A 27,912-nucleotide genomic window follows, 5' to 3' on the forward strand; every position below is an offset into this window, starting at 1 on the left:
TGCCTTTCATATTTGTATCTACTGTCAACTACACACATATAGTTCAGGCTTTGTGGTCTCGGTAGTGCTTATCTTGTAGCTGTAAATGTGAATATTTGTAAATCATTTTCTCACCATTCAAGTGAATCATTCAAAATTGAGCTTATGGTCTTGGTTGCCAAAGAATTTAGCAGTGAGAGATGAAATTGCTTTTTTTTTTTTTTAACATGTTCCTATTTTTTTTTTACATGAGAAATATACAGACTATATAGTAAAGGAGTATGGTTGCACTTACTAAAAACAATCCTCTAAATCTGAGATCCTTGAACATTTCCAACTTGGATGATATCAAAGTGATTTAAAGTGTGCTCAGTTGCTCAGTTGTGTCTGACTGTTTTCGATTCCCTGAACTGTAGCCCTCCAGGCTCCTCTGTCCATGGGATTTTCCAGACAATAATACTGTAGTGGGTTGCCATTTCCTTCTCCAATGATTTAATTTAATATTACAAAAAGTTAAGTGTAAGGATAATTCTGAGGCATCCCATGCCAATGAAAAAAGTAAGTTCAAATCATTTATCTGGTAATTTCACAACAAGATATGGGAAGATGGAAGTGTGAAGGTTTTTCTAGTGCGGGATAGAAATAGCCTCTTATATTCATGGACTGTTATTGGATGGTGAATTTATTTTAATAACTGAGTAAATTTTATTTATGAGAACTATTATTTCTGTTTTATTAATTACTTGTATTCTTCAACTCCTGAAAAAGCTAATTGCCAACAAGTATCTTAAATATAACTGTACAGGAAGATTAGTAAGCTATGACATGTGTAATCAGCAATATCTTATTTAAGTGAATCGATGATAGATTTGTTAAGATTTAAATTAGTATCAGTTCAGTTCAGTTCAGTCACTCAGTCGTGTCCGACTCTTTGTGATCCCTTGAACCACAGCACGCCAGGCCTCCCTGTCCATCACCAACTCCCGGAGTCCACCCAAACCCACGTCCAATTAGCATTACAAGGTTCAAAACTACAAAAAAGGTTAACTGTAAAACACATTTTTAAAAGAAATTCCTGTACTAAACAGTTAGAAATCAATATTTTTAAGACAATTTTATTCACCCTGAGAGGAAATTTCTTATCATTCAGTAGTCCACATGCCAACTCTTCTACATAGATTAATCACCAGTAGATATTTAGAAGTCAAAATTTCATTCAGTGAATGAAAGCATCTATACATAATCAAATCAAATGTATACAGTCTCTTTTATCAGTAAGAACTCTATGCCACAGAGAATCACACTTGGCATTATTGCTTAAGATCTTTAAAATGGGTTTCTTTTTTTCACTGTGGTTTTAAGGTTACAGCAAATTTGAGTGAAAGCTATGGAGATTTCCCATACACTCCTTATTTCAATAGTTTTGAAGGAAGCAATTCACACAAGTAAGTTTCATTTTTATCTAGTGTGTGATAACAGTACCAACTTAGAGCCATTCCCACCTCTAAGTCCTGTATAAGTTGTTCTCATTGGCTACACCATAGCTAACAATCTTTACTATTTTACCATATTCTGGATACAAGCTAGTATTTCATCTCATGTTGCACTACCTACTTTGTTCCAGACATTGAAGTGATAAATACTTGAGACTCTCTGTAGCCTTCTTGCCTTTGAATTTCCAAACTGCAATATCTGGAATGGTAAAGGGAGGATTTGGGGAAGGGCTATAAACTGAAATAGTGACAGGGCAGGGTTACAGGCACAGTCTTGCATTTCTCATGGAGACTCACATCTCTAAGGATTAGAGGAAGACTTATTAACTCATGCATCTGGCTTTGAGAATTAAAACAATCTCTCATGTGAAGAGGAACTATTCTACCAAGCAGGTAAGGACTGGGAAAAGAAAGAGTGGGAGGTAATAGAAAAACACAAAGTGGGGCTTGAGAGACAAGAAAGAAAAGGGCAGACACCCAAAGTGTGAGAAGAAACACCAAGGGAATAGATCAAGAAGGAAAAGACTCTTAGTGTATTAGAGGATATCCTTTCTCCGAATATCTTTATTATTCATACCCTGTGCAAAACATTCAAGCCAGACGCAGAGTTTTCAGATAGGACTTGCCTAATATACCCTAGACTTGCATGACACATGGTCTGCTTTCTGTCAGGACATGATTGCTTACACAGGGTGAAGGACTATTATCAGACATAACAAAGAGGAATTCCAGAATATGAGTGGGATTACACCAGATAACCTTTGAGGTCCCTTCTAATCCTAATTACCAGTGATTTTAATATGAAACTAATTATGGTCTAAATTCACATTAAGACCTTCAGATTTCTGAGTTTATAAACTAACTCCACAAACTCCATCCTCCTCCTGTGGAGATATGGAAGATACCACAAGGCAATGTGAATGCAATTTAAATTGTTAAGATCAGGAGCAATAGGAATTGGATTATCAAAATGAACAGGTGCTACCTAAAGGGGGTTGTGAAATAACAGACCAGATTCTAGTGAATATGGACTATAATGAATATTTATGTCATGGTAACTTCAGAATGCTAATATGACTTCTCAAATTCCTGGTTCACTGAAGTCCTAAAGATCTCATGCTTACTCCTAATGAGACTTCCCATTCTATCCTGGACTCTGCTCTTTTTGTTGTTTTTTCCAAATCTGGCACTGAATAAAATGAGAAGTGAATATGTGGTGTCATAATGGTCAGAGGAGATTCTGGATACAAAAAAAAAATTATTAAGCAGCAATTTATATCTCTGGCTATACTGAAATTTACTGGATGAAAAGGAAATGAAACAGATACAATTTACTTTCTACTTCTCGGGCTACCTAGGTCACTTGTGAGATGCCTGTTCATGATGTTTTCCTCTAAAGGAGGATACTTCATAGTCTCCCTATATATTCCTCCTCCTATTATACTTTAAGCAATTCTTGTTGGTGGTACTGTTGTCATTATCATTGTTGTCATTATCATCATCATCCAAAAGGCTCTTTGCTAAATATTTTACACACACTATGTCCTTTATCTTAGCACATCCTTTCAAATTGTTACTTTCTTCATTTCAGAGAGGAGGCAGCTTTGGTACAGAGAGAGGAAAAAGTGATTTGGTCAAAATTAAACTGAGAAAAACATTGAAACCAGAACACACCTTAGGTTAAAGTGATTGCAGAAGGAGAGAAACAGATTCTAAATAAAGAAGATGTTGAATAACTGTCCCCTTAAAATCTTGGTGAAGAGTCAGTAAGATGACAATAGACATACTCTAGATCAGGTATCTTCCCAGTTTTCAATGAAACTTCATGTTTACTCCTTTTTGATGATTCAAAGAAACCTTCTGAAATCAGAAAAAGTGTCTGAATCGAGTGGGCAGTGAAATGAAAACCAGATTTCTAAATTTGGATTATGGTGTAGAAATTGGAAAAGAACAAAGGAAGGGATAATATTGGAAAATCTGGGCATTAAAGGTAATAATTAGCGCAGGGGTAGACAGGAAGATGAAGTAGATAGGAATTTGGTGAGTTAAACTGCAGGTCAATAAGGGGTATCAGTTCATACTATGTGTGTAGAATTTAATTGTAATAAGAGTTAAAAACCCTGAATCTGTTTCTGTAATATACATATTTGGTGTCTTGATTATGAATCTTTCAGTTCCTAGAAAGTTATTAAACATCCAAGGCAAGAATCTTTTGCAGTCAAGGTTTATTTACCCTAACTAGAGGGGACTGCACTCTTTCCAGGTGACTCAGTGGTAGAGCATCCTCCTACCAATGCAGGAGACATGGGTTCGATCCCTAGATCAGGAAAATCCTCTGAAGGGGAACATGGCAACCAATTCCAGTATTCTTGCCTGGAAAATCCCATGGACAGAGCCTGGGATGCTACAGTCCATGAGGTCACAAAAGAGTCGGACATGACTTAGCAACTAAAATAAAAACAGCAAGAGGAGACTGAGAGGATTTGATCTCCCAAAAGCCAAAGTAGACTTTCCAAGATAGCATGATGACAATTTATTAATTTACAGTTAGAGGCAATCTGTCCCATGGATTAGAATTTTGGTAAGCATGGATGCTTGTCAAAAGAAGGGCAAGTGGCTCATCTTCTTACTTCAGAAGCATTGTTATTGACTACAGAAGAAGTACTGGGATCTAATAGGCAAAAATATATTAACTCTTTCACCCAAGTAGAAAATATTTAGTGTCAAGATTAGACAGAGTAGGCTTTCTTTGGTCTTTTGATCTTTTTGTTATTTTGTTTTCTCTTGATTTTGCTTTGAATCATGAGTTTCTATTTGATCTTTCCCCAACCCCTATATATCTATTATTTTGCTTTTTTTTGCAGATAGAGCCTGTCTCCAAATAATAAATGAGTTCCTAAACATAGCAGGAAGAAGATTTGGAATCTTTAAAAGCAGAGTCAGTCAATTGTACTTTGCTTATATTACATAGAAAAATTACATGTTTATAATCTTTAAAAATCATACATTCTTCTGTCTATCTTAACTTATATTTAGCTCTTGGGGATACTAGCCTGAGATTACATTGATGTTAGAGTTGATTTTCAGTGGGTACCAACCCTGTGGCATCACTTACATAGCCAGAGATAGGTTAGTAAGAGCACAAACTATGCTGATCAATACTTACCTGAATTCTGTAATTTACCTTGCATGGTGTTTTAGTATTACTAAAAAACCTATCAAGCTAAGACAGGAAAGACATTTCATATAAGTCACTGAAAAAGTCATTTTTTTTTCATTTATTTTTATTAGTTGAAGGCTAATTATTTTACAATATTGTAGTGGTTTTTGTCATACATTGACATGAATCAGCCATGGAGATACATGTATTCCCCATCCTGACCCCCCCCCACCTCCCTCTCCACCCCAAAGTCATTTTTTTTAAAAGAAAAAGTGCCAATGTATGACCAGTGACTCTGGTTGAGGATCTTCCTGAAGAAAAGTATGAAATGAAAGATGTAGTCTAAAATGGGTTTTGTGTGTACTGTTCTGGGTAGTGTCTTTAGAAGGGGATTACCCATATTCATAGAACATGATAATACATTTGCATTTAAGAAGAAGAAGGGAAGATCCTTGTGGTTATAAAAGTGGATGTTTTTCTTAATGGACAATGCTCAGTTTGAAATAAAGAAAGACAAAGCAAAACTGTGAGGGTGAAACTAGGAGTGATTATAGGACAGACTGAAGTTGTGTTTTGTTTTTGTGACACAGGTGCTGATCTTCTCATTTGGCCCCCCTCTGGAGTGTGATTGTGAATCCGGATTGTGGTTTAACAGTAAGCCCTATGACAACTGCAAACTCCAGCAATATCCTCTCCTCCACCTTCTATCTCACAGGTATCCCTGGATATGAGGAATTTCTCCACTGGATTTCCATCCCATTCTGTCTCCTCTACCTTGTTGGAATCATGGGTAACTGTACTATCCTACATATTGTCCAGACAGACCCCAGGCTCCATCAGCCCATGTACTACTTCTTGGCCATGCTTTCTCTCACTGACATGGGCATGTCCTTGCCCACAATGACATCACTCTTCAGGGTGTTGTGGTCCATTTCCAGGGAGATCCAGTTCAACACCTGTGTGGTCCAAATGTTTTTCATTCACACTTTCTCCTTCACTGAATCATCTGTGCTCTTGGCCATGGCCCTTGACCGATATGTGGCCATCTGCCACCCACTAAGATATGCTACCATTTTCACTCCAACACTTATCACTAAAATTGGAATTGCAGCCCTGCTCAGAAGTGCCCTTCCTGTGATTCCAAATGTGGCCCGGCTGGCCTTCTTTCCCTTCTGCCATTCTCACACCCTTTCTCATTCTTACTGTCTGCACCAGGATATGATCCGCCTTGCCTGTGCTGACACTAAGTTTAACATTATATATGGAATGGTTATGATCACTTTGCTGTGGGGAATGGACTCTCTGGGTATTTTTGTGTCTTATGTTTTCATCCTTCACTCAGTATTAAAAATTTCATCTCAGGAGGGGAGATTTAAGGCTCTCAACACATGTGCATCTCACATTTGTGCTGTACTTATTCTTTATGTGCCTATGATTGGGCTCTCTATTGTCCATCGTTTTGCCAAACACTCATCCCCTCTCATCCACATCTTCATGGCTCATATCTACCTGCTAATTCCACCTGTGCTCAACCCAGTCATCTATAGTGTGAAGACAAAGCAGATCCGCCGAGGAATTCTCCACTTGCTTTTCCATCTAAGAATCAGTTCTTCTGTGATGTAGACATGTCCTCAACACAGTGATGACATGAATCATAATTTTGTAAATATATATAATGATTTGTTTCCTCTCTATGTTGGCACCAGGGTTACCAAAAAAAAAAAAAAAATTACTTAAAAAAAAAAAAGCAAAAATAGTTCTGACAGTACATTGTGAAAAATCCTAAAGGAGAGGGTTGGTGTTTACTGGATTTATAATAGACTGACTTAATGTGAACTTCCAAGTTCCCTCAAAGTATGAACATGTTGGAGCAGAGTGAGCTGGAAATCACTTCCATTTGTGGTTTCTCATTTGTAATCCTAATCTGATTCAATGCTGATTGTCTATGAAGTTTTCCTTTATTATTCTAAACCCATATTTCTTTGCTTCTTGATACACTGTATTATTCAGGGAATCTTATATTACCTTTTGCATCATGTAAGTGTGTTTGTAAATCTACTTATGCTAGCTTTCTTAAAGTGGAAAAAACCTTACCTTGATGTAAGAGCATATTAAGTTTCAAAAAGGAAATTTTTGAAATTCATGGTCCATCAGCATCATCTTTTAAAATTTTACTCACATGTTCTGTTCTTTCTGAGGATATTTAGTTTCAACAAGAATAGAAAGGAGCAACTATCATAGTTTTATTTAATTTTTAGAAATAAGCTTACTCTTTCAGAAAGCCAAAGCTCAGTGATTTTTTATGTCCCTGAGATAATGTCATGTGAAGGCAGTGATTATATAATCTACTGGATTAGATGTATCCAATAATAATTTAGGATATAGTATTTAAACATTAAAAAAGTCTAACTCACTGGGGTGTAGATACTTATAAGTTTATAGTAGTAGAAAACAGGTAATACAGATCTCAATTTTTGTCTAGAACTCTTTTCAATATATAAACTGTCTTCACCTTTCTCTGAAAGGTGCATAGTTGTGCATAGAGTTGTATTTACAAACTTGCAAGTTTAATTGAAATTTCTTAGTTCACATGTCTGTACTTACTGAAAGAGAAGAAATAAATGAAGCAGAAAATAAAACTTTAAGAATGCCTTGTAACTCCCAGTTTTTATATTGGTCTTAATGATAAGTAGTATGTTTTCACAAATCTTATTCTATCTACTGTAGGAACTGTGTCTCAGGGATTTTGCTACCTGTGTAAATCAACATTATGTTTTGTGTAAAAGAGTCACTTAATAATTATTCAGTGCTATTCTCTCATATCATCCCACCCTTACATTCTCCCACACAGTCCAAAAGCCTGTTCTTTACATCTATGTCTCTTTTGCTGTCTTGCATATAGGGTCACCATTACTGTCTTTCTAAATTCTCTATATATGTGTTAATATACTGTATTGGAGTTTCTCTTTCTGACTTACTTCACTCTGTATAATAGGCTCCAGTTTCATCTACCTCATTAGAACTGACTCAGATGTGTTCATTTTTATAGCTGAATAATATTCCATTGTGTATATGTACCACAGCTTCCTTATCCATTCTTCTGCTGATGGACATCTAGGTTGCTTCCATGTCCTAGCTATTGTAAACAGTGCTGTGTTGAACATTGGGGTACATGTGTCTCTTTCAATTCTGGTTTCCTTGGTGTGTATGCCCAGCAGTGGGATTGCTGGATCATATGGCAGCTCTATTTCCAGTTTTTTAAGGAATCTCCACACTGTTCTCCATAGTGGCTGTATTAGTTTGCATTCCCACCAACAATGTAAGAGGGTTCCCTTTTCTCCACACCCTCTCCAGCATTTATTGCTTGTAGATATTTTGATGGCAGTCATTATGACCAGGGTTTGATGGTCCCTCATTGTGGTTTTGATTTGCATTCCTCTGATAATGAGTGATGTTGAACATCTTTTCATGTGTTTCTTAGCCATCTGTATGTCTTCTTTGGAGAAATGTCTGTTTAGTCCTTTGACCCATTTTTTTATTGGGTCGTTTATTTTTCTTGTTTTGAGCTGCATGAGTTGCTAACATATTTTGGAGATTAATTCTTTGTCAGTTGCTTCATTTGCTATTATTTTCTCCCATTCTGAAGGCTGCCTTTTCACTTTGCTTATAGTTTCCTTTGTTGTGCAGAAGCTTTTAATTTTAATCAGGTCCCATTTGTTTATTTTTGCTTCTATTTCCAATATTCTGGGAGGTGGATCATAGAGGATCTTTCTGTGACTTATGTCAGAGAGTGTTCTGCCTATGTTTTCCTCTAGGAGTTTTATAGTTTCTGGCCTTACATTTAGATATTTAATCCATTTTGAGTTTATTTTTGTGTATGGTTCTTTTACAGGTGGTTGACCAGTTTTCCCAACATCACTTGTTAAAGAGATTGTTGTTTTTCTACTGTATATTTTTGCCTTCTTTGTCAAAGATAAGGTGCCCATAGGTGTGTGGATTTATCTCTGGGCTTTCCATTCTGTTCCACTGACCTATATTTCTCTCTTTGTGCCAGTACCATACTGTCTTGATGACTGTAGCTTTGTAGTATAGTCTGAAGTCAGGAAGGTTGATTCCTCCAGTTCTGTTCTTTCTCAAGATTGCTTTGGCTATTCGAAGTATTTTATGTTTCCGTACAAATTGTGAAATTTTTCTAGTTCTGTGAAAAATACCGTTGGTAGCTTGATAGGGATTACATTGAATCTATAGATTGCTTTGGATAGTATACTCATTTTCACTCTATTGATTCTTCTGATCCATGAACACAGTATATTTCTTTATCTACTTGTGTCATCTTTGATTTCTTTCATCAGTGCTTTATAGTTTTTCCTATATATAGGTCTTTTGTTTCTTTAAGTAAATTTATTCCTAAGTATGTTATTCTTTTCATTTTTTTAATTTGTATTTTTATTGAAGTATATTTGACTAATAATGTTGTGATAGTTTCAGATGTACAGCAAAGTAACTCAGTTATACAGACACATGTATCTATTCTTTTTAAAATTATTTTTCTATTAGGTTTCTATAGAATATTGACCAGAAGTCCTTGTGTTATACTGGATTATCTATTTTAAAAATAGCAGTGTGTAAATGTCAATCCCAAACTCCCACTCTCCCCCAACTTGTAACAATGAGTTTGTTCTCTAAGTCTGTGTGTCTGTTTCTTTTTGTAAATAAGCTCATTTGTATTTTTTTTAATTTTATGCAAGTAAGCAATATCATATATTTGCCTTTGTCTGATTTACCTCATTTAGTATGATAATCTCCAGGTCCATCTAAGTTGTTGCAAATGGCATTATTTTGTTATATTTTAATAGCTGGATAATATTCCATTTTATGTATGTACAACATCTTCTTTGTTCATTCATCTGTCTATGGACATTTATGTTGCTTCCATGTCATGGCAATTGTTAATAGTGCTGCAGTGAACACTGGGGTTCATGTAGCCTTTCCAACCATGTTTTTCTCCAGGTGTTTGCCCAGGAGTAGAATTATTGAATCAGAGATAAGTTTTGACTATACAAAGGAATGAATGACTGAATGAACGAATAGATGCCACAGTTATATTATGAACTGAGAGGGAAGTTTTATTTTGTCCCGCCCAGCCCTCCGGCAAGTAGCTAGCTCTCTTAAAGTGAAGACCCTCCTACTGTTGCCTAGAATTATGATATGATATAAACATCTATCCCAATTTTATATAGACATAAGTTGAGACAGTCTTACACATATTGTTTTGTTTCATAAAGCCATGAGTATTTGCTTGTCCCCTAAAAGCATTGTCTGCCTATCTGAAAAATCTGCAAGATATCCAGAAGACCAAATGATAATTCATTTTTTCCAGTCTCCTATCATTAGGAAAAAATGTAATGCAATTATTTTCATGATGTCAAATGTTATTCTTTGGATTATGCATTGATCATCTTTATTTGCAGAAAGTCCTTTGTGGCAAAACACAAAAAAATTAAAAAAGCACAAAATCAGAATAGAGAATAATGCTCTTCACCATTTAAGTGATTAGTGTTTTCTTTTATGCATGCATTGTTCCAAAATACATCACTAGCACACTTAGTCATTCAGTCTTTTGATTGAATAACTTAAACCATAAAAGCATTATTTCCTTTAAAAAAGTACAGTGTGGATAACCACCTCATTACAGAGAAAGTCTAGAAAAAGCCATATACATTTATAAAGAGAATAATACTACAGATATTTTAAAGACACCCAATTCATTTAATTCAACCACTTGGCCATATATATGTTTCTATTATATTCATTATGCACTTTTTTATTGTCTAATGCCAGAGAAATATTTTAGCTCTTTTATAAATGAAGAGGTAAATGTTTTATAGTGGAGATAAGAAATTGCATTATAGGAATTATGACAAATAAGTTTATAAATGATAAATCTTGTCCCATGAACCATAGAATGCAATTTGCAAGAATGTTTGGCATGAGAAGAGTTAACTTAGGAAAATGCATGTGCTTACATAAAGGTGCCAGATGAATCCAGTGAACATAATCCTGACCATTACCACAAATTTCCTTTTCTTCGGAATTTGTCCTGACATAATTTCACCACCATTAAATCAGAATAAGGAATAAAATATATTGATTTAAATTAGCAATCTGACCCAATATAGGGCAGTTAAAATCCTTGTCCAACAATCATTGTAGCTGAGACCAGATAGGGTCACCAAATCTAAAAAAGTTCATCCTCTCCTGCTGTTAAGGTCCTATGGCAGCCTGGCTCCTTTTCCTACCTAAGTTGTAGACATTCAGATTACCTTTGGCTGTCAAGACATTTGCAGAATATTTCAATGAAGTGTCCTGCTTTGCAGGTGTCAGATAGGCTAGCCAGGTGTCATGCTTCCCTGGTGGCTCAGACAGTAAAGAATCCACCTGCAATGCAGGAGATCTGAATTTGATCCCTCGGTTGGGAAAATTCCCTGGAAGAGGGAATGGCAACCCACTCCAGTATTCTTGCCTGGAGAATCCCCATGGACAGAGGAGCCTGGTGGGCTACAGTTCATGGAATCACAAAGAGTTGGACACAAGTAAGTAACTAAGCAGAATAACAGAACTGAACTCAAGTCATTCCCAGTCCTTAGGCTATAGATTCTATGTTCCTCAACAGTTTAAGCCCTTACTAAGTCCCTCTGATTGGCTACTCCATAGCTAACATTCTTTATTGAGTGCAAGCATGTCTGTCAGCCACTCAGGTTTATCTGACTCTGATAGCTCATGGTGAAGGATTCCTAATCTCCAAAGAAGATTTAGCTTTGGGACCAGGGACCAGGTTTGATCATTCAAGAGCTTTTGTGTAGCAGAGTTTTTTTAAAGTATAAAAGGAGACAGAGAAAGCTTCTGACATAGACATCAGAAAGGGGACGTAGAATGCCCCCCTTGATAGTTTTATCAAGGGAGTTATATACTTTTTCAATTGGTTATTATGGTAAATCAAAAGAATCTCAAGGTTGTAAAGGTCTTACCAGACCGAATCCCATAATTTTCACTTTATATAACAGAATTAGAACTAACAATAGAAAGATCTTACCAAACCCACTCCCACAATATACATTTTAAGATGACAGGCTTAGTCAGAAGGGTCTTAAGAAGGAGAAACATGTCCCCGAGCAAGATATATAGTTATATTGACTAAAACAAAACAATGTAGAAAAAATTTTTGTCCTTGTTTCCTCCAGAACTCCAGACCCGTATCTCCTCTTTGAAAGCCCCAGACCTCTCTCTCCTCCTCGGGGACCCTGGACTTCTTGTCAACCTACCTAGAAATTGATCCTCTCAACTCTTTGTGACTGTATGTGCTGTAGCCCACCAGTCTCCTCTGTCCATGGAATTTTCTAGGCAAGAATGACAAGTGGGTTGCCATTTCCTAACTAGGGGATCTCCCTGACCCACCAACAAACCTATGTTTCCTGTGCCTCCTGCATTAGCAGGGAGATTCCTTACCACTGAGCCACCTAGGAAGCCCAGCATCTTTATTACCTTGCCATAGTCTGGATACAAGATAGTATTTCATTATATGTCACAATACCACATTTGTTCCAGGCATAGGGGTGATAAATATTTGGAACTTTCTATAGCCTCCTGCCTTTGTATTCCCAAACTGCATTATAGGAAATGGAAAACAGAGAATTGGGGGAAGGGCCCTAAAGTAAAATAGTCATGCAGACAGGGTTGCAGGCATGGTCCTGCATTTCTCATGGGGACTTACATCTCTAAGGACTGGAGGAAGACTTATTAATTCATCCTTCTTTCCTTGAGAATTAGAGCAGTCACTCATGACAAGAGCAACTATTCTACCAAGTAGGTAATGACTGGGATAAGTAAAACTGGGAGGTAACAGGAAAATACAGAGGGGGCTTGAGAGATCAAAGAGAGCAGGGCAGACACTCCAAGTGTGAGAAGAAGGGCCAGGGGGATGGTTCAAGAAGGAAGAGGTTCTCAGATTATTAGAGGGCATACTTTCTCCAAATTTTTATTGTCTGTACCCATAGACAAAGGATTCAAGCCAGACATAGGTTTTTCAGATAGAACTTGCCTAATATACTCTAGACTTTCATGGCAAGTAGCCTCCTGTCTGTCAGTGGACATGACTGTTTACACAGCATAAAGGAATATCACCAGACATAACAGAAGAGGAATCCAAAATAAGAGTGGGATTACAGCAGATAACATTTCAGGTCCCATCCAGTCCCATGTATCAGTGATTTTTAACATGATATTAACCAATAATTATGTTCTAAACCTTAAGACCTTCAGATTGTTGAGTTTATTAACTAATTCCAGACTCCACCCTCCTCCTCTGGGGATGTAGAAGATATCAAAAGACAATGTGAAACAGGTGCTACAACATGGGGGTTGTGAAAAAAAATAGATGGGCCAGATACTAATGAACATGGAGAATAATGAATATATATGTTGCAGTAGCATCAGAATGCTAATGTGATTGCTCAGATTCCTACTTCACTGAAGTCCCAAAGATCTCATTTTAACTTTTGGTGAGATTTCTCATTCTATTTTGGACTCTTCTTTTATCCCCCAAAATCGGTGTTGAATAAAATGGAAAGTATATATGTACTGTCATCATAGTGATCAGAGGAATTTCTGGGTAGAAAAAATATTAAGGAGCAATTCATATCTCTGTCTATACTGAATATTTAGTTGATAAAAAAGAAATGAAACTGATACAGTTCACTTTCTACTTCTCAGACCATCTAGGTCATTTTGAACATAGCCATTCATGGTGTTTCCTCTAGAGGAGGATACTCCATAGTCTCCCCTTGTCTTCCTCCTCTGATTATACTTCAGTCATTGGTGTTATTGCTATTGTCATCATCATTGTTCTTGTTTTCATCACTATCATCATCATAGAAAAGGCTCTATGCCGACAAACTTACACACATTATCTCCTTCACCTTAGCACATCCCATCAAATTATTATTATCTTCAGTTTATAGAGGAGACAACTCCTCTACAGAAGAGAGAGAGAAAAAGAAGTCATTTCATCTAAATTAAAGTGAGTAAGCTTTGAAACCAGAATATAACTTAAGTTAATGTGATTGCAGAGCCAGAGAAATAGATTCTACATAAGAGAGATGTTAGATATCAGTCTCCTTTCAACTTCAGAAGAAGGTCAGTGATATGATGAAAAATGACCTCTAGTTCAGGTATATTGCAATTTTCAATGAAACTTCATGCTTACTTCTTCTTGGTAATGGGAGAGAACATTTATAAAATTGGAAAAATGGTTTGAATTGACTAAGCAGTAAGATAAAAAGAACCAGATTTTTAAATTTTGATTATAGAATAGAAATTAGAAAAGAATCACCAAAAAGAAAGGATAATATTGGGCAATCTGAGCATTGAAAGTAATAATCAGTGCAATTTTGGACAGGAAGGTGACGAGATAGACAGGAATTTGGGAAGTTGAATAGCAGGGCCATAAGAAGTATCAGTTCATACTGTATGTTGGTAGAACTAAGTGTAATATGAACAGTCAGGAAGACTGAATTTGTTTCTGGAATTTACTTATTTGATGTCTTGATTATGAATCTTGCATTTCTTAGAAAATTATTAAACAATTTGGGGAAATATCTTCTGTAATCAAGGATATTACATGGAACTAGGGGAGACAGAGGGGATTTCATGTCAAAGACTTTCCAAGACAGAAGATGCTGATTTATTAGTTTACAGTGGAAGGTAATTTGTCCCATAGACTTTAAATTCTTAAGCCAATATTTTGGTGAGCATGGAGGCTGGGCAGTTGATGAGCAAGTGGAGTTTAAGAAATGGCTCACCTTTCTTAATACAGAGATGTCTTTCTTGACCACAGAAGAAATCCTGGAATCTAGAGGGAGAAAGTATATTTTCTCATTTGAGCAGAAGAGTTTTAATGTGAAGGTCAGATGCCAGTAGGCATTTCTTGTGCATTTTACTTTTGTTGTTGTTTTCTTTTTTCTCTTGTTTTTGCTTTGAAGGATAAATTTCTACTCTCTCAACAACCCCTATATCTTTTGCTTTACATTTTTGGTAGAAAGAATCAGTCTCTAAATGATTATTCAGTTCTGAAACATAACAGGAAGAATGTTCTGAATCTTTCAAATCAGATTCAAAATCAGTTATAGTTTAACATCATATATAAAATTATGTATTTTATAATTATAAATTTTAAAATCTACACATTCTACTAAATCATCTTAAGCTATATTTGCCTCAAGGAGATGCTAATCCAAGAACATACTGATATCAGAGTTGATTCTATGTGGCTACCATTCCCTTGCTATCAATTACCTGGTGGCGCTAGTGTTACAGAACCTACCTGACAAATCAGGAGACCTAAGAGCCGTGGGATCGATCTCTGGGTCAAGAAGGTCTTCTGGAGGAGGATATGACAACCCACTCCAGTATTCTTGCCTGGAAAATCACCTGGACAGATGAGACTGGCAGGTCCCAGTTCATAGGGTCACAAAAAGTAGGACATGCCTGAAACAACTTAGCACGCATGCATGGATGCCATCACTGTATTATCAGTTATGTAGTCAGAGATATGTTTAGTAAGAATAAAAAACATCCTGACCAAATCTTGCCTGAATACTGTAAAGATGCCTTGCATGCTATTCTAGTATTGCTGTAAAAGCTATCAAGCTTAGACAAAGACATTCATATAAGTCATTGCAGGGGTCTTTTTTTTTTTTTTTTTTCTTTCCCAAAGTGGACTAATATAAGACCAGTAACTCTGGTCAAGATTATTCTAAAGAAAAGTATTAATAATGTAATCTACAGTGGTTTTGTGTGTGCTGCTCTGTCTTTAGAAGAAGTTTGTGCGTGTTCAGACAGCATGCTAATAGTTCTGCATCTGAAGAGAAGGGAAAGTCCTTATGGTTATAAAGTGGATGTTTTTCTTAACTGATGACATTGAGCAATGAAATAAAGAAAAACAAAGCAAAACTGTGAGGGTGAAACTAGGAGTGATTATAGGACAGACTGAAGTTGTGTTTTGTTTTTGTGACACAGGTGCTGATCTTCTCATTTGGCCCCCCTCTGGAGTGTGATTGTGAATCCGGATTGTGGTTTAACAGTAAGCCCTATGACAACTGCAAACTCCAGCAATATCCTCTCCTCCACCTTCTATCTCACAGGTATCCCTGGATATGAGGAATTTCACCACTGGATTTCCATCCCATTCTGTCTCCTCTACCTTGTTGGAATCATGGGTAACTGTACTATCCTACATATTGTCCAGACAGACCCCAGGCTCCATCAGCCCATGTACTACTTCTTGGCCATGCTTTCTCTCACTGACATGGGCATGTCCTTGCCCACAATGATATCACTCTTCAGGGTGTTGTGGTCCATTTCCAGGGAGATCCAGTTCAACACCTGTGTGGTCCAAATGTTTTTCATTCACACTTTCTCCTTCACTGAATCATCTGTGCTCTTGGCCATGGCCCTTGACCGATATGTGGCCATCTGCCACCCACTAAGATATGCTACCATTTTCACTCCAACACTTATCACTAAAATTGGAATTGCAGCCCTGCTCAGAAGTGCCCTTCCTGTGATTCCACTTCTGGCCCGGCTGGCCTTCTTTCCATTTTGCCATTCTCACACCCTTTCTCATTCTTACTGTCTGCACCAGGATGTGATCCGCCTTGCTTGTGCTGACACTAAGTTTAATGTTATTTATGGGTTAGTTCTGATCACTTTGCTGTGGGGAATGGACTCTCTGGGTATTTTTGTGTCTTATGTTTTCATCCTTCACTCAGTATTAAAAATTTCATCTCAGGAGGGGAGATTTAAGACTCTCAACACATGTGCATCTCACATCTGTGCTGTACTTATTCTTTATGTGCCTATGATTGGGCTCTCTATTGTCCATCGTTTTGCCAAACACTCATCCCCTCTCATCCACATCTTCATGGCACATATCTACCTGCTAGTTCCACCTGTGCTCAACCCAATCATCTATAGTGTGAAGACCAAGCAGATCCGCCAAGGAGTTCTCCACCTGCTTTTCACCCTAAAACTCAGTTCTTCTGTGATGTAGGTTTGTCCTCAAGAAAATGATGGCATCAATATTACCTTTAAAATATATAGTGATTTTTCTACATGCTATGTTGGCACCAGAATTGTCAACAAAATATTACTGAAAAGGACAGAAATAAAATTGACATCACATCATGCAGATGTCCTAAAGTAGAGAGTTGGTGTCCACTGGGATTATACAGACTGACTTAACACGTGTTTCCTAAATCTCCTCTAGACATGAATATGTTGGAATTCAATCTGTTAGATACCATTTAAATCTATTGTCTCCCATTTCTAATCCTAACCCTGATTCATGGTTTCCTGTCCATGAAGTTTTCCTTGATTATTCTAAACTCATATTTCTGTGTTTCATGACATACTACATTTGTCTGGGAATCTCACATTACCCTTCTTGTTATAAGTGTGTTTGTAAATCTGCTGAAGTTACCTTTATTAAAGATGGTAATGATAATATTGATATAAAAGTATATTAGAGCTCACAGCATTTTATCTATCTTCATGGTGCATCAGCAGCATCTTTTAAAATTTTATGCACATACTCTGTATTTTCTCAAACTTTCCTGGTGGCTCAGACAGTAAAGCATCTGCCTACAATGTGGGAGACCTAGATTCAATCCCTGAGTTGGGAAGATCTCCTGGAGAAGGAAACGGCAACCCACTCCAGTATTCTTACCTGGAAAATCCCATGCATGGAGGAACCTGGTAGGCTACAGTCCATGCGGTCACAGAGTTGGACACAACTGAGCGACTTCACTTCTGTGTTTTCTCAGGAAATTAAATTTCATGAGGTATAGAAATGGGCAAACTTCAGTTTGTTTATTTTTCCTTAATTTTCAGAAATAATTTTAATCTTACAAAAAGCTGACACTCAGTAGTTTTTAAAATCCCTGAGATGTTTTATGAAGCCAGTAATTATAATCCATTGGATTAAGTGTATCAAACAATATTTAGGATATAGTATTCAAGCATAAAAAATCTAACTGACTGAAGTGTAGCTACTTATGTTTGTGACAGTAAGAAACATAAAATATAAATTTTACTTTTTCTACAATTCTTTTGGCATATAAACTGTCTTTTCATATTATTCAAATGATCTAGTGCATGGCTATGCATAGAGTTGTATAACAAATGTGAAATTCTAGTCTAAATTTATTAATTCACATGCCTATACTTGTTCAAAGACAAATAAATGAAGAAGAAAAAAGCCTTTAAAGATGCTTTATAACTTTATGTATACTGGTCTTAATAATACATAATTAGTTTTCACAAATCTTATTCTAGCTACACTAGGAACTGTGTCTCATGCAGCTTGCTACCTGTGAGAAACAACACTATGTTTATTTAAATTATGTACTTAATAATTATTGACTGCATAAGTGAAAGAAATGAATCCATCTTTGGATAAAGAACGACTAGTTTTATTGGATTTTTTAAAAAATCTTGGAGAAAGAGATTTCACTTTTCATAAGCCCACATTTCACATGACAAAAAAAGGTATTATTAACTTAAAATTACCATTTCAAATGTCAAGCATGTGAAGGATATCTAAGACTTCACATGACTTATTCCTGTTCCCTAGTTTTAATTCAGTTATATCTGCCCCCATCCCTCTTATCCTATTTCTTGACTCTACTTCTAAATATTCTTCTCCTTCAGCACTTTCACTTTGACCAAAGGGATATCAAGTAAAAATAAAGCAAGATATGTGAACATCAAATTTAGATGATATCCTACAGTAAATAAATAAAATAAAATTAATATAAATAAATTTTGAAAGACAATGTGAACATTATAATTTGCTGTATACCATATAAGTAGCACTTAACTATAGCCATTCTACAAAACCTTCAAATTAAAAATATATTTTTAGTGTCTGCTTGCTGAATACATCTATCATAATGCTTCTGCTCCAAAAAATGAAAGGTTTTATCATTTTCTTTTAGCTAACAAATATATTTAAACTATTGAATCTTAGATTTTGCATTTCACACAAATACAAAAATATACAAATGAATATGAAATATACAGGCCAACTTTTGAGTTTACAAATTATCCTATATATATTTCTTAAGTTATCCTATATATATTTCTTAAGATATATTATTAAGGGTACTTTATATTCATAAATGGGGCTTCTCTTGTAGCTCAGACAGTGAAGAATCTGCCTGCAGGAGATCCAGGTTTGATCCCTGAGTTGGGAAGATCCCCTAGAAAAGGGAATGGCAACCCACTCCAGTATTCTTGCCAGCTAAATACCATGGACAGAGGAGCCTGGCAGGCTATAGTCCATGTGATTGCAAAGAGTCGGAAATGAATGAGCAGTCAACACACATATTCATAAAGTATACTTTACTAAACACACTCAAAAAACATATTATCAAAATTAAGGTGACTCTCCCTATAAAATATAGTGATTGAAGACACTAGCGATTGAATATACAAATGAATGGATATCAAGTTTGTATTATGAATTGAGAAGAGAAGCACTATCTTGTTTTTAAAAATTTAACAAAAGCTAGAGTCCCAGCAAGTAGATAGTGCTATTGAAAGAGGAAGGCCTCTTGTCCTTCCCCAAATTCACAATAATATGATTTAAGCATCTATCTCATTTGTACTTGGACTTATAAATTAAGAGACACTCTTACTCATATTGTAATATATAGTAATGTTCAATCACTAAGTCTTGTCTGACTCTTTGTGACCTCATCGACTGCAGTACACCAGGCCTCCCTATCCCTCACCATCTCCCGGGGTTGACTTAAACTCATGTCCATTGAATGGGTGATACTATCCAACTATCACATCTCATGAACCTTTATCAGCAAAGTTATGGCTTTGCTTTTTATGTTGTTTGATGAAGTCATGAGTATTTATTTGCCTTCTAAAAGCCTTCTATGCCTACCTGAAGAATGTGTAAATATACAGAAGGCCAAATAATAATTCATCTTTGTGTTCCAATCCCCTATTATTAAGCAAAAATGCAATGCAATCATTTTCATTATATCAAACATTAACCTTTGTGCTATGCATTGATCATATTTATGCTGAGTGATCACACCATCATGGTTATCTGGGTCATTAAGATCTTTTTTGTATAGTCCTTCTGTGTATTCTTGCCATAAAGAAGGCTGAGCACCAAAGAACTGATGCTTTCAAACTGTGATGTTGGGAAGACTCTTGAGAGTCCCTTGTACTGCAGGGAGATCCAACCAGTCCATCCTAAAGGAAATCATCCCTAAATATTCATTGGAAGGACTAATGCTGAAGCTGAAGCTCCAATAATTTGGCCACCTGATGCAAAGAGCTGACTCATTGGAAAAGATCCTGATGCTGGAAAAGATTGAAGGCAGGAGGAGAAGGGGCGACAGAGGATGAGATGGTTGGATGGCATCACTGACTCAGTGGACATGAGATTGAGCAAACTCCAGAAGGTGGTGAAGGACAGGGAAGCCTGGCGTACTGCAGTCCATGGAGCTGCAAAGGGTCAGACACAACTGAGTGACCGAGCAACAACATGCTGCAGAAAACACTTTGTGGAAAAACATGATAGCAAGCAAAAAATCAGAGCAGAGGAGGTCAGTATCCATTTCACCACCTAAGTGTTTAGCATTTTCATCTATATAAAATATTGCTGCAAAATATTTCATTAGCACACTTAGTCATTTAATCATTCAATTGAATAACTATTAAAACATAATTTCCTTTTTAAAAAAACCTACAAAATGGGTAATTACATGATTATACAGATAATTTATAAACAGCCTCTATAAACAGCCATATGTATTTATAAAAAGAATTATAACAATATAAATATTTTCAAGACAGTCAAATTACTGCAACCACTTGGCCATGTATATGTTTCTATTATGTTCATGATGCACGTTTTTACTGTTTGATGCCAGAGAAGTATTTTAGCTCCTTTATAAATCAAGAGGTGAATATTTCCTAGTGGAAATAAGGAATTACATTGCAGTAATTATGTCAGACTTCCCTGGTGGCTCAGATGGTAAAGCGTCTGTCTACAATGCGGGAAACCCGGATTCAATCCCTGGGTGGGGAAGATCTCCTGGAGAAGGAAATGGCAACCCACTCCAGTATTCTTGCCTGGAAAATCCCATGGACGGAGGAGCCTGATAGGCTACAGTTCATGCGGTCGCAAAGAGTCAGACACAACTGAGTGACTTCACTTACTTAATTTTGTTATGAGAGTTCATAGATGATAAAGTTTGTCCTAGTACTATGGAATGCAATAGAATATACTGTAGGAAGAGCTAAACTAGGATGATTGCATGTGCTAATATAAACATGCCAAATGAATCCAGTGAACAGAATCCAGACCACTATCATACCTCCCTTTTCTTCAGAATTACCCTGACACAATTTCATCCCCATTAAATCAGAATAAGAAATACAACAGTTTGATCCAGGTTTAGCAATTGATCCTATATACAGAAATCATATATTTTGTCCCACAGTTATTGTAACTAAGACCAGGTGTGTGTGCTTAGTCGCTCAGTCGTGTCTGACTCCTTGCGACCCCATGGACTGGAGCCCTCTTTGCTTCTCTGTCCATGGGGATTGTACAGGCAAGAATACTGGAGTGGGTTGCCATGTCCTCCTCCAGGGAATCTTCCCAACCCAGGAATCAAATGGGTTCTCCTGCATTGCAGGAGGATTCTTTACCAGCTAAGGTACCAGGGAAGCCCAAATTCAATTAAGAAGCTATCCATTCCTGCTGGTGAGATCTAACAGCAGCCTGACATTAGTCCTACCTGAGAAATAGAAATGCAGTTATCCTTGGCTGTCATAACATCCCACAGAATGTTACCATGAAATATCCTACTTTTTGATTCCTTTATCTAACCACAGGCAATTTCTATTCGTTGTCACCAAAAGAATCTTTAATACACTAAGGTATTGAAGAGATAAGAAAGTCATACTTTGTGGACACTAAAGGAAAGTTTTTTGAGAGGAAAGGAAATGAATGTTTTAGTTGTAGGTCATATATAATACATAGAGATATATCGGGGGTTGTTACATAAAATCACTAGCATTTATTTTGATTAATTAAGATATTTATCCATTCAACAAATATTTATTAATATTTGTATATTTTGAGGTCTTCCCTTGTGGCTCAGCTGGTAAAGAATCTGCCTGCAATGCGGGAGACCTGGGTTCAATCCTTAGGTAGGGAAGATACCCTGGAGAAGAGAAAGGCTACCCATTCAAGTATTCTGGCCTGGAGAGTTCCATGTACTGTATAGTCCATGGAGTCACAAAGAATCAGACACAACTGAGCCACTTTCACTTTCTTTCTTTCATATTTTGGGCCCTGCAGATGTTATGGTGAAGAGTGGAATCAGAACTAATTTCTGAGTATGTACAGTTTATATATCACCCTGTCTATAGCAAATTGAAGTGAAGAGGCATGGTTTATTACCAAAAGGATATTTCAATGCCATATGCAACTACAGTGGCACATTACCTTAGTATGCTGAAATAATTCTTGGTGGTACTTGAGCAGTTCCTTGTTAGCTTCCTTTTTACCCAATATCAGGAAGATAACATTTGGAAATACAAATTTTTAAAGCTTTATTCATTGCGTAGGTGTTGCAGGAATAAATCTGTCCAAATTGATTTAGACTTGACATTTAAACCTGTATCTCAATCCTGGACTCCCCTGTTCCTTGTTGCTTTATTACTCTTGGATCATCTAGGTTGGGCACAGAGTCCTAGCACTCGAATCCTTATCTCTTTTGTCTTTACCCCATAAACAATGGGGTTCATGGTAGGTGGTACCAGTAAGTAGAGATTTGCCAGGAGGATAAGGACATGCCTGGGTACATGGTGTCCAAAGCGATGGGTAAAGAAGGAAAAGAAGGCCAGAGTGTAGAATATCAGGATGACACATGTATGCGCTCCACAAGTTCCAAAGGCCTTTGTCCTGGCTTCCCTAGAAGGCAGTTGGAAGATTGTTCTCAAGATTAACCAGTAGGACAGGGAGATAAGGACAAAGTCCAGTCCTGTGGTGAGGAGAGCAGCAGTGAGCCCATAAATGCTATTAGGGACATTGCTATTGCAAGCCAATTTGGCGATGCCCATGTTCTCACAGTAAGTATGGTGAATAACGGTGCTCTGGCAGAAGTGCAGGCGGAGAATGAGTAGGACGCCCGGGGTGACCACAGTCACACTTCGAGCCACCAGAGCCAGGACCACTTTGCTGATGAGAGAGCCTGTAAGTAGGGTAGCATAATGGAGTGGTGCACAGATAGCCACATAGCGGTCAAAAGCCATGGCCAGTAGGACAGCAGATTCAGAGAGGAACAGAGCATGAACGAAAAACATCTGCGTGAGACAGGCAGGAAATGTTGATATGGAAGGGCCCTGCCAAAAGATAAGAAGCATTTTGGGCACCGTGACAGTACAAAGGAGAACATCATTGAGTGCTAGCATGGCCAGGAAGAGATACATGGGTTCATGGAGGCTTCTGTCGCAGATCACCATCGCCATAACCAGGCCATTACCTATCACAGCCAAAAGGTACATGAAGCTGAAAGGGATGGAAATCCAAATTTGGAAGTCTTCTAATCCTGGGACACCAGTCAGCAAGAAGGCAGTGAGGGGAGTGGATGTACAGTTTGATGTTGTTGTAGAGAAGTGGCAGAAGTCTTTTATGTGAGAAACAGAAGGAAAAGAGCCAGAGTAAATAACAGCAAAAAATGAGCATTTATTCCTTCAGCTTAGTCAAATCCAAACCATTAATTTTGGCATGATAATGGACGAAAGCAAAGTACTCAAAAAAATGAACGATCATGGGCAAACCAGTTCCTTTTTATGGAACACCTTTTTCTCTGTGAAAAAAATTTGTGAATCAAAAAAGAGTTGAGTTAAAATTTTGTAATGCCAGTTGTTATAACTATACAATTTATGCATGTTTTTGAACCTTTAACAGTTCTGTGGGTATAGTGTTTCCCTCTAATTTGGTAATAAATTCTTAAATACTGAAAAGGCAATTTTCCTCTCTCCTTTGTCTTGTGACACTGAATAGAAGTTTGGAGAGAATTAATATTCTATTCTTCAGTGGACAAATTTAATGGGAGGAGATGGGTTGGATGGTAGACTGATAAAGAATTGAAGGCAGCATGAAAGGTTGAATTCTTGTTTTCCATCCTGAGGGGATGAGATATTTCCCTTGGTTTAAGTTTTCCCACAATTAAAAAAAAAAAAAAAATTTACTCATCTGTCTCCCATCTGAACTCTTGTAGATAATGTTCATATTAACATGACATTTAACCTGTTGTGAAAAAATTGTAGCGTTATCCATACCATCATAAGACTAGCTCTCAAGGATCAAGAAATGGAGTCAGAGAACACAAATGAAACTCAGAATACTGAATGATCTTGCTAGAGCAAGTAGATCACTGAAAAAAGTCATAGCCCACTGTTATTCAGTACCTATTTTTGAAAGAAATTTCCAAAGAGTAGATAGAGTGACTGCAATTTTTTATTCAAAAATAAAAGATTAAGACATAATTTCAGCTACTTTTCTTTAGTAGTAGCAGTTCTTGCTCTTAATGTATCAAAAAGTATAAAGAAGATTTTCAAAAATCCCTCATTTGAAATTATCCATTATTCAGACTCATAGAACATAAATTCAGTTGGTCATGTTTGTAGCCCAAAGTGGTACATTTGGTATATATATATATATATATATATTATATATATATATATATGCACACATATATATATATACATATATATAATCATATATATAAATATGAATCATATATATAAGTCAACACTTTCTGACTGCAACTCTTAGCATGTTTAAAGTGATGGATAATAAACATTATTTCATCCAAAAAGTACCAAAAAAAAAATCTGGAATCTGCCCATGCTTCACTCTCACGTGAGGCTGTCACACCATTTAGCAGATGGAAAACTACCCTGCATTTCAAGACACCTGACAATCCTCTCTTGAGTTAACTGAAATCCTTTTCACATTATCCCAATCCTTATGAAGGAAGTAGGGCACGTTACCAAATTTCAACATAAATTTATCCTCCTCTCTCTTTCTCTCCCTCCTTTCATGAAATTCAAGTGAGGAAGGAAAAACAAAACTTCTCATCAAGAAGCAAACACACAGATTAGGTAAAGAAGCTTTTAATGAAAACTCCAAGAAAGGATATTTTGAACAGTTATTTCATTAAAATTCATAATAAAATTCATAATTTTATTAACTTCACTCGACTGAAGCTTTCCTTCATTTTTGTGGCTATGTCCTAATAGTTCCTGGCTTTGTTGTATAACACACACAGAAAATATCAGCATGTTTACATGGAAGACATATCAGATACCAGCATAGGAATGGACAGTACAACAGTACTGGTAAAAATAATAATTTCAAATTGGTATCAAGCCTTATTATGTGCTAAGTATTTCCCTAAAATCTGTTCTAACCACGTTACATGGATTATCTAATTTAATGGTCACAAATACCCGATAAACTAGTTATTATTGGTATCCCAGTTTTACACAGAATGGAACTCAGGCATCGGAGGACTTTCTCAAGGTCACATCACTAATGAGTATGTAAAGCCTGCTTTAAAATCCAGGGATCCTAATGACAGAATTTACAGTTACAACCACGAAACTGTTCTAACTTACCTTTTAGATGCATGGTTTTTCTAAATGATTAGAACATAAAAAAATACAGTCTTAAATTTCCTCTTTGTATATTCCCAGTGGTATTGCCAGGTCATAGACAAAAGGAAATGTCTAGCTTATAAGGATACAGAAAAATAAATACATTTATAGGTTCATTTATATTGTGCATAGATATCCATGAAAACAGACAAGGGAATAACCTCTGGGCTGAGAAGTCTTTTGGGTATTTTACATGCTGAGTAACTCCTTTTCTAACTGAAACCCACAGTCATTATTTGGATTAGCTGACTAAGTTTTCCTTTCATTCTTGGGAAATTAGGTTTTCCAGTTTTAAACTGCATTTGATAATTTTCCATCCCAGAGCCACTTCTGAGCAACAGCTCTGCCATTTTGCCAGCTTAATATGCAAGCTTGAAATAATACCAAAACAAACAAACAAACAAACAAACAAACAGGTTTCCTATTGCTTGACTTCTCTGCAATATAAGCTTCCCTGGGGCTTCCCTGGTGGCTCAGCTGGTAAAGAAACTGCCTGCAATGCAGGAGACCTGGATTCGATCCCTGGGTTGGGAAGATCCCCTGGAGAAAGGAGTGGCTACCCACTCCAGTATTCTGGCCTGGAGAATTTCATGATATTGTCCATGGAGTTGCAAAGAGTTAGGCACGAGGGTTTCTCTGGTGGCTCAGTTGGTAAAGAATCCTCCTGCAATGTGGGAGACCTGGGTTTGATCCCTGGGTTGGGAAGACCCCTGGAGAAGAGAATGGCTACCCACTCCAGTATTCTGGCCTGGAAAATTTCATGGATTATATATAGTCCATGGAGTCTCAAAGAGTTGGATACAACTGAGTGACTTTCACTTTCATTACTTTAATGACAAAGACAAAATATATGTCAGTACCTTACCACTTGTTCTCTTATCGGGATGTGTTAATATTTCACTGAGGTAAAAGTATGATAGAATATTTGAAGAACTCTCACTTTTCAAATGAAGCTTTTAAAAATTCACATATATTACCTTATAGAGCAGTTTTAGATTTTCAGAAAATATGAGAAGCTGCAGAGTTTATGTATGTCCCCCATACCCCATCCACCCAGCTCTGTCTCAATCTTAACCTCTTACATTAGTGTAATACATTTGTTACAACTGAAGAGCCAGTATAGACACTTTACTAACTACAATCCATAGTTTATACATTAGGATTGACTTTGTGTTATATATTCTATGAGTCTTGACAAATGTATAATGACATGCATCGACCATTATAGCATCATACAAAATAGTTTCACTGCCCCACGGATCCCCTGTAGGGATTCTACCTATTTATCCTTCCTTCCCTTTAACCCCTCTGACAACCACTGATCTTTTTCATTCTCTATAGCTTTTTTCCCCCCACAATGTCCTGTAGTTGATTGGAATCATACTGCACTGTAGGCTTTTCATATAGACTTCTTCTACTTAGCAATATACACTTAAGTTTCTCCCATACCTTTTGTGGCTTGATTAACTCATTTTTATTCCGGAATGGCATTCCATTGTATCAGTATACCACGAGAAAAATATCTTGTCATCATTTCTTTAAAAAATATTGTGTAAGGAATTTCCTTTGTAGATAGATAAGTCGGAGATAAGGAGAGATTGCTCCTCTCTGATTTGGGAACTGATCTCAACTTATTGCACTTTAATAGAGGTTTCATTATTAGCTTCAACCTGTTTCCTCATGGTGTTCTATGAAGAAACTATGTTTTGGAATGGAAGAGTGTGTGTGTATGCTCAGTCGTGTCCAACTCTTTGGGACCCCATGGACGGTAGCCCACCAGGCCCCTCTGTCTATGGGACTTTCCTGGTGAGAATACGGGAGTGAGTTGCCATTTCCTTCTCCAGGAATGTAAGAGGCAAGTACTCTAATCATAGCTCTATGTCTGAGACTGGATAGTCCTCTGAGGCTTAATTTTATCTTCTGTAAATGGGGCATAGTAAACCATACCCACTCTGGGGCTATACTCACAATATGACAAATGTGAGACATTTAGCAAAGTATGCAGATGCGCTGTAGTTTGTTAGCAAAATATAACTTTGTTTTTTTCTTATTATCCTTGATATCCTAGCAAGCCATGTTTTTAATCCACGGATTTGTTAATCCTTGCAGCTAGATAATATAATGTCAGCTAGGCCAGTAAGTGAGGACAACAGAAAGCTGCATTCTATCTATTATGAGAAAGTAATTGGCTGGGCAGTTGGTTAGTTTCAGCCTCTCTAAGATATCTGGACAACTCGCAAATATCTGAGACTTGACCCTTGGAACTATGCACAATGTGGTCTTGTCTACAAACCAACTCGGAGGTGCTTGCTTCTGAGATGATCCTGAATATCAAGTTCATCCAGATCCATTATTTTGAGGATTGCAGGCACTCTTAGCTGGGTTCTCTACTTAGAATCTCTAAGGCTGCTGTCAGTGTCTGCTGGGCTGCATTTTCATCTACAGACTCTACTTTTCTTCCTCCCT

At 36.9% G+C, this 27,912-nt stretch overlaps 3 protein-coding genes across 3 annotated transcripts; 2 read left to right on the plus strand and 1 right to left on the minus strand.

Moving 5' to 3' along the window:
* The first annotated feature begins 5,295 nt into the window (after positions 1-5,295).
* On the plus strand, positions 5,296-6,255 carry LOC122449203 (olfactory receptor 51L1-like). Its single transcript, XM_043480719.1, has one exon. It carries the CDS (start codon positions 5,296-5,298, stop codon positions 6,253-6,255), a length of 960 nt encoding a protein of 319 aa, XP_043336654.1.
* A 9,523-nt stretch (positions 6,256-15,778) lies between these two features.
* On the plus strand, positions 15,779-16,738 carry LOC122450223 (olfactory receptor 51L1-like). Its single transcript, XM_043482448.1, has one exon. The coding sequence runs from the start codon at positions 15,779-15,781 to the stop codon at positions 16,736-16,738; it is 960 nt and encodes a 319-aa protein (XP_043338383.1).
* Positions 16,739-22,449: 5,711 nt separating this feature from the next.
* Positions 22,450-25,420, minus strand: LOC122449291 (olfactory receptor 52Z1-like). Its single transcript, XM_043480822.1, has 2 exons — positions 25,408-25,420; positions 22,450-23,408 (listed from the first exon to the last, which is right to left on the minus strand). Exons 1-2 carry the CDS (start codon positions 25,418-25,420, stop codon positions 22,450-22,452), a joined length of 972 nt encoding a protein of 323 aa, XP_043336757.1.
* Between the last annotated feature and the right edge of the window lie 2,492 nt (positions 25,421-27,912).

The sequence above is a fragment of the Cervus canadensis genome, chromosome 11 (genome assembly GCF_019320065.1).
Source record: "Cervus canadensis isolate Bull #8, Minnesota chromosome 11, ASM1932006v1, whole genome shotgun sequence".
Classification (NCBI taxonomy): domain Eukaryota; kingdom Metazoa; phylum Chordata; class Mammalia; order Artiodactyla; family Cervidae; genus Cervus; species Cervus canadensis.